Raw genomic sequence first — 15539 nt, 5'->3', positions numbered from 1 at the left:
TTAATTTCTTGCTAAAGGCAATAAAGAGGTATTTTGTTTTTGGTCCTCTCCTTCCTCCCCAACCTTTTTAATCACTGAATATTCTTGACTGGGAGTGATATCACTGGAGTTATGATTTAGGAACATGATTGCTGTGTGGAAGATGAAGGAAAAACTTTTAATCAAGACAAACATGTTACTCCAAGAATCCAAATAATTTTTGGATAAAAAAATTAGCTTGATACAGGCTAATAAGCAGGAGTAGAGAAAAGATGAATAATATAAAGACTGACTCAAGATCTAATAAATGATTTATATTCCAAAGTAAAATTGAGAAGAATTAATAAGAAGTCAAGAGAATGCTAAGATTGTAAACCTGGGTGGCCAAAAGATAATGAAAATCTAGAAAAATGGTACGTTTGATGGTATAGGAATAAATCTGGCCATGGAGAGAATGTGAAACAGCTAACTCTATTTTAAGCATGCTGTTCTAGAAAGCCCTATAACATATCTGTAAGCAAGGGTGATGTCTTGTAAGACTAAGTCCCAAGTGAGAGATTAGAATCAGATATGTAAATATAGGAATCAGTTACAGAGAGAGAACAACAGAACACAAGGGAGCAGAAAATATATTGCTACACAACCAGCTTAGATGGGATACAGAAGATGATGAAAAATGAGACTAAGGAATCAGAAAGCTGAAGCAGGAGTGATAACTGTCATGTAAGCAAAGACAGAATCTAGGAAGAAGGGTTGCAAAGTGTCAAAAGCAGGAGTTGCTAGATGGAGCAGGAAATGAAGACTGGCCCTAAAGTCAGGAGATCCTAAGTTCAAATGCAGCCTCAGACATTCAATACTTCCTAGCTGTATGACCCTGGGCAAATCACTTAACCACAATTGCCTTGCAAAAAAGAAAGAAAAATGTCAAAAGGTCAAACTGAGAAAAAAGCCATTGGGCTAATGTCACTAAGAGAACATTGGCAACTTTGCAGAAGCAATTTCAGTTGTATCTTAAGATCTGGAAATTGAACTGATAGGAGCATCCCCCCCAAAAAATAAATAAATAAGTCCATACAGATTGAGTAGGTACATATGATGGCAATAAGGGGATATGGGATTATTCTGAGGGAATAGGAACAGTCTAGCTATAGAAATCAGGGCATTATATTGTGGATGGGGGGGGAAAGAATTTTGAATTCAGTTTCTGGTTATAGCTAAGGCACACATTTATCAAATAAATGTATTTCCCTCCTAGCTCTTAACCAAACAAAGGTCTTTCCTATAAGGATTTGCTGCTCATAGTTTTGTTCTATGGGGCCAAAAGTAAGGCAAATCTAATCCTTTTTAGCATACCTTTGAAGACATCTAACTGCACAAGAATTCTCTTCTTCCGGCTAAACAAAACTAAATTTTCAGCAAAGTTTTCTTCTCTCCAATTCTTTGTCCCCCTATTTCTTCTCTGATTACCACCTTGTCCAATTCTAACCTTGATTTGTTCTCATCGTCCATTTCCTTCACTTGCATTCAAATGCTATTACTTATGGAAATAATGAAACTGTAAAAATTGGCTGTACTCCAAAATGAAGTTTAGAATCTTATTTTTCTCAGTTTTACTCCAAGTATATAATCAAGTATCATATCTTATTGATTCAACCTCAACAACATGTTTTGCACTCATTTTCGTTCTATTTATGGCTACAACCCTACTTTAGGCTCTCATTTTTTACTTGGATTGCTACAGTAGCCTTTTCATTGGTCTTGATTTTACGTTCTCTTAAAACTCAAATAATCTCAAGCAGGTCCTCATTGCAAAAGCAATTCTTTTCATTCCTTCCCAAATAATTCTCTGTCTCCACTCAGAGACAGCAACTATTCTTTCTTTATTAAGCCTCTTCTGGTGTCTCTTCCTTGTATTCTCTAAGCTGAGTACACCATCATCATAATTCAGTCAAAAAATTGAGGTAATTCAAAGTTCTTTTAAACCCTTCTTTTAATCTCTATGAAATCAAGCCCCATTAACTCCGTCTTCCCTCAAACCTCCGATAAAGAAGCAATCCTCTTTAACAAGGCCACTCCTCCTCTACTCCATATGAATGCTGGAGCCCACCCTCTTGGGTAGTCTATAGTAAACTGTTCACAGGAGCATCCCTATCTTTTTCATCTTCAATATCTCCCTATATGGAATGATTTCTTTTCTAGCTGCTTACAAATGTACTTGGCTTCCCCATCCATAATAAAAATCCTCACTGACTTCTCTTCTTCCCCATTAGTTTTCATGCTGAATATTTTTCTCCCCTTTTCAGCTAAACTCAATGAGAAAGTCAATTCTCTTGGTTTCACTACCCTTCTCCTTTCAATCTGACTTCTTCCATTAACATTCAAATTGTAAATACTTTTTTTCCTAAAGCATTTGTCTTACCTTTCATATTCCCTACACATTAAACTCTACTGGTTCCTTAATAGTTCTAAAACCAAACATGAATTCCAGTACTTGGCATTCAAAGTTGTTCACAACTTGGTATCTTTCTATATTTCCAATATACACACAAGCATGCGTGTGCACATGTCAGTTCCTTTGCTTCTAAGGGCATTTTACCTCAATTCTGCACATTTCTTATAAATACCATGCAAGCAGGATCTGGCTTGTTTTTTAATTTTTATTTTTCTCTGTAACACTTTGTAACACTAACATTTAGCATAGTGCACCTTAAGTGCCCATAAACTAATTCAACATATATACATACGCAAAGCATTCTCCCCAGTCATCTTATTATGCAGATCATGCCTCCATCTGCCTATTATTCCTTCCTAAATTTTTGTATCCAGAACTGAATACAGTAAATACTGCAGAAAGAGCATATAGTAGAACTATTATCTCTCATTTGAAAAATTATCTAAATTTTTCTCAGCTTAAGATAATAGCTATTAAGGACGTCATTTCATCCAACTGATTCTTTTTGGTACAAAAAGTTAAAAACTTGAAATCTCTGAAGTGTCAAGTGGAGATTTCAACTAAAAAGACAGAGAAGGTAGAATGTAAATAAAACACAAGAATTAAGAAGAAATCAATGCAGAAACAGGAAAATTTTTACTATACAGAGATGGAGGATCAAAGTAATAAGTTAGAAAAAAGGAGAATTAAGGCACACTGTAATGTACAGCAACTTTAAGAGATCAAAATAAACAGATTAAGATGACAGCGAAAAAGAAATTCTAAAAAAAAAAAAATAATGGAGATTTTTGTTTGCTATATAACAAAACCACTTTAGCAGTCTAGAAAAAAAGCCCAGGTTACATTTATAATGGCCTCCTGAATAAAGTATTTAAGGCTTTTAATAATTGCTTAAATAAATCTTTGGCAGCATAAGCATACAGAAAATGGTGAAGTGGTCTTCCCAGGGCAGAGCCAAGATGGCTTCTCCTACAACCCTCAGACAATTAGCAAATCCAGCCTCTGAATTAGTTCTGGATTGACAGGATCCACAAATATTGGGAGTGCAACAAATTACTAGAAGATGACCATTTCAAAGATTACCAGAAAAGGTCTACTTCAATCAGAAATGGAGGGAGGCAGGCCAAGCGCAAGCAGGTTGAGCACAGACCCCAGTGCAGACAAGGAGGGAAGAGGGGGCAGGGAAGACTCTACAGGGTAGACTCAGAGGGGCAGGGTGGGGCAGAGAATCTATGAGGAAGAATGTACAGCAGTGTTGGCTACTCTGCTGGTTGTAAGCCAGTAGATTATTAAACATCCAACATAAACACAAAAGGATAGTGAACCCCAAAAGGCCAGAATCTCACGGGACATAGTCATGGCCACCCAGCACTGGAAATGAGTCAGCATAGGCTCAATGCAACCACTATTGCTTGTAGAGGAAAACCTCTCCTGACCTAAAGTAGACCTTAACTTTTTTGTAAAAAATGAGTAAAAAAGCAAAGAACTCTGACCATAGACAGTTTTTATGGTGAAAGAACAATAGATTTAAAACCCTGAAAAGATTAAAACACATTGTGTCTTTAGATGAAGCCCCAAAAGGTGACATAACCTGATCCCCATCATACAAAGCTCTCCTAGAAGGAATTAAAAAGGATCTTTAATAAGAGCTAGAAGAAAAATGGGGAAAGGAAATGAAAATTTTGCAAGAGGGTTTGGAAAAGGCATATAACTCATTAAGATAGATTTGATAAAATAGAAAAAGAAAACAACTCCCAGAAAAACAGAATTTGTGAAATGGGGGGAAAAAATCCATAGAACAAAACAACTCATTTAAAAATTGAACTAGATAACAAAAAGAAGAAAGAAAAGAAAGGAAAGAAAAGAAAGGAAGAAAGGAAGGAAAGAAGGAAAGAAGGAAAGAAAAGAAAGGAAAAAGAAAGAAAAAGAAAGGAAAGAAAGGAAAGAAAGGAAAGAAAGGAAAGAAAGGAAAGAAAGGAAAGAAAGGAAAGAAAGGAAAGAAAGGAAAGAAAGGAAAGAAAGGAAGGAAAGGAAGGAAAGGAAGAAAGGAAAGGAAGGAAAGGAAGGAAAGGAAAGAAAAAAAGAAAAGAAAGGAAAGAAAGAAATTCATTAAAAATCAGAACTGAACAAATGGAAATGAATGACTCAGTGACACAAGAATCAGTCAAGAAAATGGTGAAGTGACCAAAGTGACATAAGCTGTTATTAAACATGATATTTTTAAAAGATGAAAAGGGAAAAATATTAGAAACTAAGAAGTCACTAAGACTATTAAATATGTGTCTATGAAGACTGCACTAGCATCCAGGACACCCCAGAATCAGCCAGAGTCAGGATAAGCAAAAGTCCTTAGTCTTTATTCTTGGTCTTTAGACACAGGATTAAACAGGATGGAAGTAGAATCTCCACGACCGCCTTCTCCCTCGTCTACCACAAAAAGTGTGTCTCTGGCTAGCCTTACTCCACTCCCTAGTCCCTCCTACAATCCTCTGTATACACCAATCATTGAACCAGCACAGGATAGTGGGAAGGACCATTTTCCAAGCATATGCCGATAGATTACTGTCCAATCAGTCATGAGCCCTAAGTGCTTGAATCAACCTCAATGCAACGACTCAAGAGTTTCAGCCCTCTACATGTGTCCATGAATCCTGGGGCAAAATAAGAAAAATGAAAGAAATAAAGGTGAGAAATAACACACTGTTTTGTAAAAGAAATCAGTAACAACAACAAAAGGTAGGTAGAAAGAAAATGTTTAAAGTTTTTCTTTCAAACCTATATATTAGTAGAGAACAAGACAGGCTGCTCAATATTTCCTATTCTCTGTAAGAAATTTATTTTGGATTCACTTCTAATAATCCAAATTATCAGTCCCTTAAACAGATCCTTGAATCCCTGGATACACTGTTTGATATTGCAATCCTCCAATTCTTGGTAACTTGCCCTATCTGCCTCCTCTTATTTCCACACTATTGAGCACTAGAGAAAAATCATGGTATTACATTTACTTAGTTAATTTTTTTTTCTGGCAACAATTAAATTTTCATCAATATCTTGGAATCTCTTTACTCCTCTATTACATCTTCCACATAAGCTATCACAAATTTTTTCTCAAGATCTCTTTTGGTATAACAAGTTAAAGATTTGAATTCTGAAGAAACCAGATAAAAAGATTTTAGAGTGTCAAATGGAGATTTCTGTCAGTCAAATGTCAGAAAGCAGAATGTATTAGAAAAGCAGGAATTAAGAAGAAATCAGCACAGAAACAGGAAAATTTGAAAAATGAGTGATTTATATAAGGGATCAAGATGACAATATAAGAGAAAAATAAAAAAAAAATTACTCCACCTCCTAACTCTGAGAAAAAAAATAAGTGGCCATTCCTTCTTTCCAAGGACAAACATTCTTTAGATACTACTATAACCTTTGTGAATTGTACTCCATCAATTATACCTGACTTATGCCTTTTTGTTGGAATCCTTACTAACTGCTAACTAATTAGAGTTGATCTAATCTTACAAGAAGATGTTTTGGGCAGAACCTGAAACAAGGTACTAAGTAGAGCTAATTAATATAAGGCTTGTGTTCACACCTTTACTCATTGGAGTTCAATGAGTTCATACCTCCCTTGAAGCTCTTTGGGCCAGAGAGCACTATGGGAGAAAACCCATAATCCCTCTCTCTGGAAGGAGCATAAATAGGCCAATGGGCCAGTCGAAGAGGTTCTTCAGAGTGAAGACGCTACAAGTCGGGATTTCAGCAGAATTACGCCAGAAGCCCTCTCTTCAAGGCAAGACAGATTCAACTTGGTACTGGCTCTGGAGGCTGAAGAAAGCAGAGGCAGAAGCAAAGGACAAAGCGGCAAGAGCTCTTGGAACCAAGCAGAGAGTTAGGCCTCTAAGCTAACCGGGCTATATTGGAGATAATAAAAGATCTGAACTTTGATCACCTGGCTGCGCTTTGAGAAGAAAAAGCTCACCACACCTTTTAAATTTTTACTTCTTTATTTAGAAAAATAATTTTGTTTCCCCAACTCCTAAGCGTGCTCAGCATTCCTATCCTAAATAGAATGAAATCATAGAAATAAAGATTAGTTCAACTTGTATGTGAAAAATCCTCTCTAAAACACATAGTCATCATTCAGTTTTTGTTCCAAAACTACTAAGTAGGAGAGAACTCAACTGTTATTTGAGAAAATACATTCCACTTTCAATAAACTTTATTTATCAAAACTGTTTTCCTTTTTTCAAGCCTAAACTTGCCTATTAAACCTCCATTTACCACTCTTGGGTTATTCCTGCAGGAAGTAGAACAAGTTTATTCTAAATTCCTCTTCCATATGATAATCCTTGAAGTATTGAAAAGTTATTGTCATTTACTGTCCTAAATTTTTTATTCCCTTAATTTAAATCTCACTTAGCCAAATCTTATATTGTAAGAGTTTAAGGATCCTCATCCTTCTAATATATCTTCCAAATGCTCTCTGCTTCTTTCTAAAATATGGATTCCAGGACTTATCACAATATTTTGTATGTGAAAAGTCTATAATTTCACTCATTTTGAAAAGTACATCTCTCAACACAATCTAAAATCACTTGATTTTTTTTTTTTTTTTGAAGGGGCAGGAAGTCATAGGGGAGCTGCTAGTTTAGGGAAGAGGCACTATCACTATCAAGCATCTTTCTTCCCATAACTAAAAGACCTTCCTTGTAACAAACCTCTCAACCAATGACAATAGCTTAGCAATCAAATTTCTAGTTTTCAGTACCTTGGAATACATTTTTATACCATCTGTACCAAGCCATTAAAACTTCATCAAATGCAATTAATACTACCTTATAATCTCCACATTTATCTTAAACAGCCACATCTATGTCTATTGTTTTGCCATTGGTTCATTCCTAGTGATCCTTTATCCTATTTGAGTATTTTCTTTTAACTAGCATAACTTAAAATTTTTTTAACCAATGTAAGCTTTTAAAAAACAAAATCAAATAAATAGAAAATCTTTTTGCATAGGGCTTGAGCTTAAGGGATCTTAACCTTTTTCTTTGAAAACTACTAATTCTGTCATGCAAAAAGAGCTCTTTGAATTTCAGGCTATGCAGAGCTTTCCTCTCAGATTCTAATGAAAAATGATCACTTCCCTTTAAAGGTTTTCATCAACTTTCTTCTTCATGAGAATCTAAGAATCACACTATTGACAACATTATTCTTCTAAATACAAAATTTTTTTAAAGGATAAAATTATTAAGACAAATCAAGAAATTATTCACTGTATAGAGGGAGGGCTCCTGAATATGATCATAAAAACGAAATCTGTTATTATTCTTAGATCTTGATAGGTTTATGAGCTGTTCTCCAAATCTTTATCGATGTCCTTTTCTAGCCAAATGGTTTGGAGTAGAGATCACTGACAATGTAACATCTGTTTCTGCCTCTGATTATGTTTTACACAAGCATTTTACACAAAACCCCTCTCTAGGTCCGTAGAATTTCTTATATGAATGTCTTTTCAATATATCATTATTCCATTGCATAGTCATCCTCCTTTCCTTTCCTGTTCCCTTGGATAAAATATAAACTTTCAGAGATTTAGATTCTAGTAACATGGTCTTACTCATGTTATACCTATTAGATCAATTTGCTTTCTTGTTATCAGAGTCCTAATTTATTTTTCTTTTCAGTCACTTGTATATCAACACTTGGAATATATACTTTTATTTGACTTCTTTCTTAGATTCTCTTCCTCTCTCATAAGTACCTGGGCATCTCTTTTTCCTATGCTGTGGGAAGAATACGAGAGTATTTACGTTCATAGAGAATCGTGGCTATTTTATGATACCTAACTTGGTAAACAGGCTTAAGAAATTTTCTCCCTCCCTAAAAGGGGAAATTTGCACTCCATTCCCATCCCTTACCAAAAAACAGTAATTATCTATTTTAACCTATGGTCCAGAAATCCCAATCTTTTAAATTTTTTTTTATTCTTTGCATATGTATCTATCCTTTATTTATAGAGGATTTTTCCCTAGCCATGGTTGTCAAATATACTTCCACTTATTTTCTTCCAAGATTTTATATGATGGCATCTTTTACTTTAACAAGGTTTCTCTTAAAACTTTTCTAAAATAGTCTTTTCTTAAGTAAGCTTTTCTTATTTAAGTTTAACTAGCTGACTCACATACAATATCTATCTTCTCTTTTCTTGCCTTCAATCAGCAGCAGAGAAAGAGATGCTTCATCATCAGTTTTTGGTATTATCACTTATGCCCCAGGGAATCTCCAGAATTTGGTAAAACTACTATTCACTCTTTCCTTCCTCAAAGCTGCCACAGACCAAAAGTATGTAAATAATAGCATATACTAAACGACTATTTTATGATCCACTATGAACTAACCCTCAAGGGAATCTGACTTTTCTTATCTAGCACTCCACCAAAAAATGTTTTCAAGGTGATTAATCACTTTATAACAGCCAAGAATTCTTATCCTTTTTGCCTTCTTTAAATGTGGCACTGTGGAAAACTCACCTTCTTCCTAATGATCTCTCTTCTATTGGTTTCCTGACACTTATAGTTCACTTCAAACTTCTCTGACAGAAAGGCACAAACTTTAATAGAAAACATTACTGTGAAGTAAATAAAAATATTTTCACAGAACCATCTGAAATAGTCAAACTTACAACTTAGATAAACAGAGAGGGGATGATCAGGCCTATTCTGCAGAAGGAGTGAACAATGGCTTCAGCAAAGGTACAAAAGTCAAGGAATATGTATTATCCCAAGAACAAGGAGTAGAAAAATTTGTCGAGACTAAAGAGATCACATAAAGGAGTAGTACAGATTAATATTTAAAGACATAACGGAAAGGACTAGACTATGAATCTTCTTGAACAGCTAGTGAAAAGGGTTAACTTATATTTTGCTTTGTAGATAGAGATGTTTCACGTTAATCTGCTAAGAGTTTCTCTAGATCAGGTGATGGAAACATTTATCACCACAATGAATAATAGGTCAGATATAGGCAAATATATCTGCCACAAAAAAGAAAATCTAAGCAGATTTAAGTCAGCATTATTTAACAATTCATTGTCTTCATATTCCAAATGTAAGAATTCATAATAGAAAAACAAACAATGGAAAGGTCAAACTTTGAATTTTATCTGCTTATGCCAAAAGTCCTATAAAGAGGATGATCCCCTGAAACAAAATAAGACACTGAAAGAGAAAGGCATGACCTATAAAACAACTGATTAATGAGAATTGCAGAAAGGAAAAAGGCAGAGGACCTATGAAAGAAAAACAATAACAATTACATATTCTATACCTAAAATAGATGGAATCTGGATTGCCACCTTCCCCCTTGTTCTCTTGCTTCTCCCCAGTTGGGGAAGGAGGTTGAAAGAATTTTAAGGCATAAAGAAAAATATTAAGTCAAGTAACAAAAAAGTGAACAATTCCCCACAGATAACAAGCTAATAAAACTAATATCAAGTTTCAGAAGACAAAGAGAACATCTTTGAAAATAGTTTTTAAAAAATTTTTGCTAAAAGGAAAAATGTCATTAAAAAATACCTTAAAAGAAAAGAAATAGAAGTATATTTTACAATTATGGCAGGGGAGAAATCCTTTGTCAAACAAGGGATAGAAGTAAATGCTATATTCAAAAAATTAAATGAATTCGTTGCACAAGATTAGAAAGGCTATCATATCAACAAAAAACCCAATGCCAACTAAGAACTCCTGAGTAGAAAAAAATTAGTTCGTCAAGTATCTCTGACAAATGGTCTGATATCCAGAATCAAAGAGGACCACGCCCAAATGGACAAGTGGTCAAAAATGTAAACGAGAATCAAACTATTAAGAACCAACCATATTAAAAAAAAACTATGCCAAATCACCAAGAGAAATGCAAATGAAAATAACTCAGATTTCCAATAAAGCTGGTAAAAAGTAAAAAAAACAAATGAAAAAGTTGTAGGAAGTAAGGTATACTAGAATTGTTAGTGAAAATGTGAATTGGTGAGATCAATTCTCATTATATTAAAAAAAACAATTTGGAACACTGTCCCTATTCTTTGATCCAAAGAATCTAGCCGACTTCAAGTAGGTCAAAGCAAGCAAATCACACAAACATCCAAATATTTATATTATTATTTTCTGTAAAAAACTATACAAAATAGGAAAAAACTATACAAAATAGGTACACATTAATTGGGAAATAGTTCGACTTTGGCACATGAATACATTGGAATATTGCTGTATTATAAGATATCTGGAAATTCTTAAATCATCAAATATTTTTTAAAGTACTTTGCACAATCCTTGAACATAAGGCATTTAATAAACACTTGTTCCTTTCCCTCCCTTAAATGAATGGATGCAAAGGAAAATGAACCCAATATAAGCAGAAAATAATATAAGCAGGAAAAAAAAACCCAAAAAACCAACAACTGAGCACTATAATTGAAATGATCAAACTTTCACTCAAAAGAGATCAGAAAATAACACTTCCCCTTTCATTCACTGCTAAAGTAGGAAAACACAGGTATGAAGTACTAAATGTTATCTGACAGTCAAAATTTTAGTTCGTTTTGCTGAAATAGTCCTCCCTTCCCCCATTATTAGAAAAGAAGATTTGATGGAAAGGCAATGCCAGAAGAATCTATTTAGAATATATCTGATATAAAAACATAATGACTTTGGTATCTATGATTTCTTTTTAAAATAAAAAATAAAATATTTTCCAAGAGAAAAGAAAACATGGAATGGAATATTCTCTGGAACAGCAGAAAAACAACTCTAAAAAAGTTATAAGAGGAGGCAAAGCACAAAACATTTTTTTTCTTCTATATTTTTAAGAGAATATTTTCTTTTTTAAAGGATGAAGATTTAAGGAAGTTTAGAAGAATGATTTGTAATAAATTTATTGTTTATGGAAAATTTTTTTAAAAAACTATATAAAGACATAATATCAATTAATGAGTTTAAGAAAACACCAGTCTCCCCAGAGATATTTTAAAACAGTTTATCTTAAGCATATTAGACATTCACTTCCTTGAATCAAATGATCTTTCAAGATCCCTTTTATTAATATGTTCTTAATTATAGTATTAAGTTAAACTCTCCACTAATAAAAAGATAACATTTAGTTTAGTCAACATTCAAATTATTATACATTTTGAATGGCTTGGTGAGTTTGAAAAATGAAATGTTAACATTAACTTACATTTTGCCTTCATGTGGATCTTCTTCACGACCCTGATTAAAAGGAAGACATTAATATTTTACATTTTTTATGATGAATTACTAATCTATTTTGAAGTTTTACTAAAAATCAAATTAAAACAATCAACACTTCTTATCTGTTTATGCACATCAGGAGAGAAAGTACATTTGTCTTAATGTGATACTTTCTTTCTAGAAAATTTTAGCTATTATTCTCAGCAAGACAATGATCCAAGACAACTCTGAGTAATGTGGGGTGAAAAATGCTATTCATACCCAGAGAAAAAACTGATCTAGTCTGAATAATGATCAAAGCATACTATTTTATTTTATTTTTCTTGTGGCTTCAGAGGGGCAGAGTCGCCGTTTTCTGTTACAACATGATTAACACAGAAATGTTTTGTATGACTGACTACACATATAAAACCATTATCAAATTCCCTGCCTTCTCAATGGGGAGAAGGGAAGGAGGCCTATGAAATTCAAAATTTTAAAAACAAATGTTAAAAATTGTTTCTCCATGTAACTGGAAAAAAAAATACTAAAAAAAAAAAAAATACCCCCCCCCAAAAAAAATAAAAATAAAAATAAAATGCTAAAGAAAAGTAAAGAAAATATTAGCATTTATCTTCTATGAGTAAGTGCCAAGAATTAATTTTCTAAATGAAACAAATTCTAATTAGATAAATGGTGCTGTTTGCTGTTTATTCTCTTTCAATTTTTCTACTTATTAACTTAACAAGAGTATGAAGGAAAAAACCTATTATTACAAGGATTAACAAAGTTTTTTACATGTCTTTTTAAACAAAGACATTACACAATAATTTGCAGTATATTTTTAAATTTATATTGCCAGACAGGTAAAACATAACTTGTTCAGAAAACTAAGCAAAGGATTTTCAATTTTTAAAATTCTTTTTGTTACAAAAATTGTTAATTCAAAGTCATGTATATTAACCATTTTATACAGGTTGAAATCTCTGTCATCAACCCCAAGATATTTTTCTTCTTTGGACTGAGAAATAAAACCAAAAGGCTGTCCTTCATCCCCAGGTAATTACTTTATCAGGTAGATAATTAGATAAAAGATAAAAAGATCTTGTGTGATTTCTTTTTTTGAAGTGGTCATTAGAAGGCAGAATCTAGTACACAATCATATTCATGTCATAGTCTGTCAATTTTCATACTTCTACGCTCGGAGAAGTCCTAAAGTATTATTCTATCATATTGGAAATTGTTGGAAAAGATGTACTCTGAAAACTTGTTATGATGTGTTTTAATCATATAGCATATTTTAGTAATAAGACAATTTTTTCCATTACGTGTACATGTAGAATTTTGAAGCTAGGAAAAAACAAGATGACCTCACCTGACATATAGATAGGGAAGCTCAAAGAGGTAGTGACTTTAATTTTCACTGAGAATGGAGAATTACACAGTTAATAGCCTTGGAGAGACTTATGATTTGGATGTTCTTTCTATTATATTCATAAATTTACAATTATAGATTTTAAATGATAATTTACACTATTGTAATAAGACATTTTCCATGCTTATAACTAATTATCACATGGAGAAAAATGAAATGATATGCCATGTAATACACAAATGAAAGGGAAATTTTAAATGGTAAAATTTTAACAATTAGAAAACAAAGAACTTATAAAGTTCTAAGGACAGGAATCTAAAGCAGGAACACTAAATATATGCAAACATTTCAAAATTATGAGGTTGATTTGATGTTTCCATATAAACAAAATCCTGCCATATATTTTAATAGTTTAACATCATAACCTTAATTATATATGAATATTAGTTTAGAAAATCTCCATCCTTCAGTAAAACAAATATCAAACTTTCTCATCAAAAAGTATTCAATCAACACAACTAGTAAATTACTTGGAACTCTTTATAAATTAAAAGAAAACCACTTACCACTTCTTCTACTAGATCTTCAACAATAAGGCCTTGTTCATCAGTTCTTAAATTTGTAACCCACATCCATCCATCTTCTAATTCGTTATGGACAATGAACATATCTCCTTTTAAGAAACTAAGGAGAAAAATACTGAAGTTATAAAAAATTAAATCACACTAAAAAATATTAAGAAAGGAAATTCTAGATGTCATTGTACTATTCCACAAACCAAACAGATTGAGGAAAACATAAATAAAAATAGATTATGGAGGAAAAAGTTAAACTAGAAAAGGAGTTATAGTCTTAAGAAAGAAAACAATTATTTGAAAATCAGAATTGGGCAAGGGGAAGCCAGTGAAGCTATGAGACCAAAAAATAACAAAACAAAATATAAGGAATGAAAAAAAAAAAAAAAGAAGAGAATATGAAATATCTTATAAGAAAAAACAACAAATTTGGAGAAAAGATAAAGAAAATAACATAAATAATTGGAATATAGCTGAAAACTATGACCAAAAAAAGAATCTTGACACAATAATGTAAGAAATAATCAACAATCAAAAAAACTTGGCCTGCTTCCAAAAATATCATGTGCAACAAAACTAACCATAATACTGAACAAAAAAATGGACATTCAACAAACTTGTAGATTTTCAGGACCCCACCAAACCCGACCTTAAACAGAAAATTTAATATATAAGAGCCAACATCAAAGACTAATTTCAAGGGACTCAACAAGGACACATTGTTTGTTTATTACATGAAAATACATCAGTAATTGGGTAACTCAACAGAAAGATTGGAGCAGAACAAAACTATCTAGGAAAAGGTAAAAACAGTCATCATGCTATATGAATGAGGCACAGAGGAAGACTAGATAGAGAGGCTAAGGAAGGAGGAGGGATGGGAACGCTAAAAACTTACGTTAGGAATGTGAGTTATATAGGAAATAAAACACACACACACACACACACACACACACACACACACACACACACATACATATATACAAACACCCCTATGATGGGTACAGCACTTTCCAAAATCTTTAAAAAAAATAAAGAGGGAATCTAGATATTAAGGTGGGGATACAGAAGTTATATAGATTTATGGCAATAGGACAAGGGATATAGATTAATGGGAAAAGAATAAAGAAGAAGGGAGAGAAGATAAAGAAGGGATCCATTAGTGGGGAAAAGTTTTAAGTATTAGCAAGACAAGTTAAGGAATAGAATTAGAGTAGCAGTAGAATTTGTTTGGAAATAAATATACAGAAATACTGTAAAGATGAGGAGTAGAATTCATTAGAGAAAAAAAGTAGGGCCAGTAATCACTGATCTCAAAGTCCAACTTAAAAGATGCATCAATAGGAATCCACATTATATGTCAGTCATATTAATATTGTTTTACATGCATGTGTAGATATGTGCAACTAGATATGTGTATGTGTGTACCTGTGCTTAACTGTTGACTGCCTGAGAGAAAGACAGGCCAAAAGATGGACAGTCACGAATATATAATCTCTATTATTATTTTTATACATGCTTTCTTGAAATGCAAATTTATTGTTGCATATTTTGAATCCTCTCTAATGTTCTGCTGAGCACATAATAATCCTTTATTTTGTTTTTTAAATTTTTCTTTTCCATCTTTTTCTATTTTATTTTTTCTTTATTTTGCGTTTAGTTTCCAATGAATTTTGAAAAATAATAAATCAATCTTATTTAAAAAAACTGTGCGTATGCAACAGCAAGATTATATGATGATCAATTCTGATGGGTGTGCCTCTTTTCAACAATGAGATGATTCAGGCCAATTCCAATGATCTTGTGATGAGAGACATCTTGCACCCAAAGAGGACTATGGGAACTGAATGTGGAATCCAATATAGTATTTTAACTCTTTTTATTGTTGTTTGCTAGCATTTTGTTTTCTTTCTCATTTTTTTCCCTTTCTGATC

The 15539-nt window shown here is 32.8% G+C and overlaps 1 protein-coding gene across 1 annotated transcript in view; it reads right to left on the bottom strand.

The window, feature by feature from the left end:
* The window catches only part of RASA1 (RAS p21 protein activator 1), a 103848-nt gene that overhangs the window by 51971 nt on the left and 36338 nt on the right, over positions 1-15539 (bottom strand). The window contains exons 5-6 of the mRNA XM_051993159.1: positions 13597-13714; positions 11663-11694 (exon numbers count right to left, since the gene is read on the bottom strand). Coding sequence (XP_051849119.1) covers positions 11663-11694; positions 13597-13714 — 150 coding nt within the window. The remainder of the gene's footprint in view (positions 1-11662; positions 11695-13596; positions 13715-15539) is intronic.

The sequence above is a fragment of the Antechinus flavipes genome, chromosome 1 (genome assembly GCF_016432865.1).
Source record: "Antechinus flavipes isolate AdamAnt ecotype Samford, QLD, Australia chromosome 1, AdamAnt_v2, whole genome shotgun sequence".
Taxonomy (NCBI): domain Eukaryota; kingdom Metazoa; phylum Chordata; class Mammalia; order Dasyuromorphia; family Dasyuridae; genus Antechinus; species Antechinus flavipes.
Note: the sequence above shows the minus strand (reverse complement) of the source record. Positions and strands in the feature narration are given on the sequence as shown.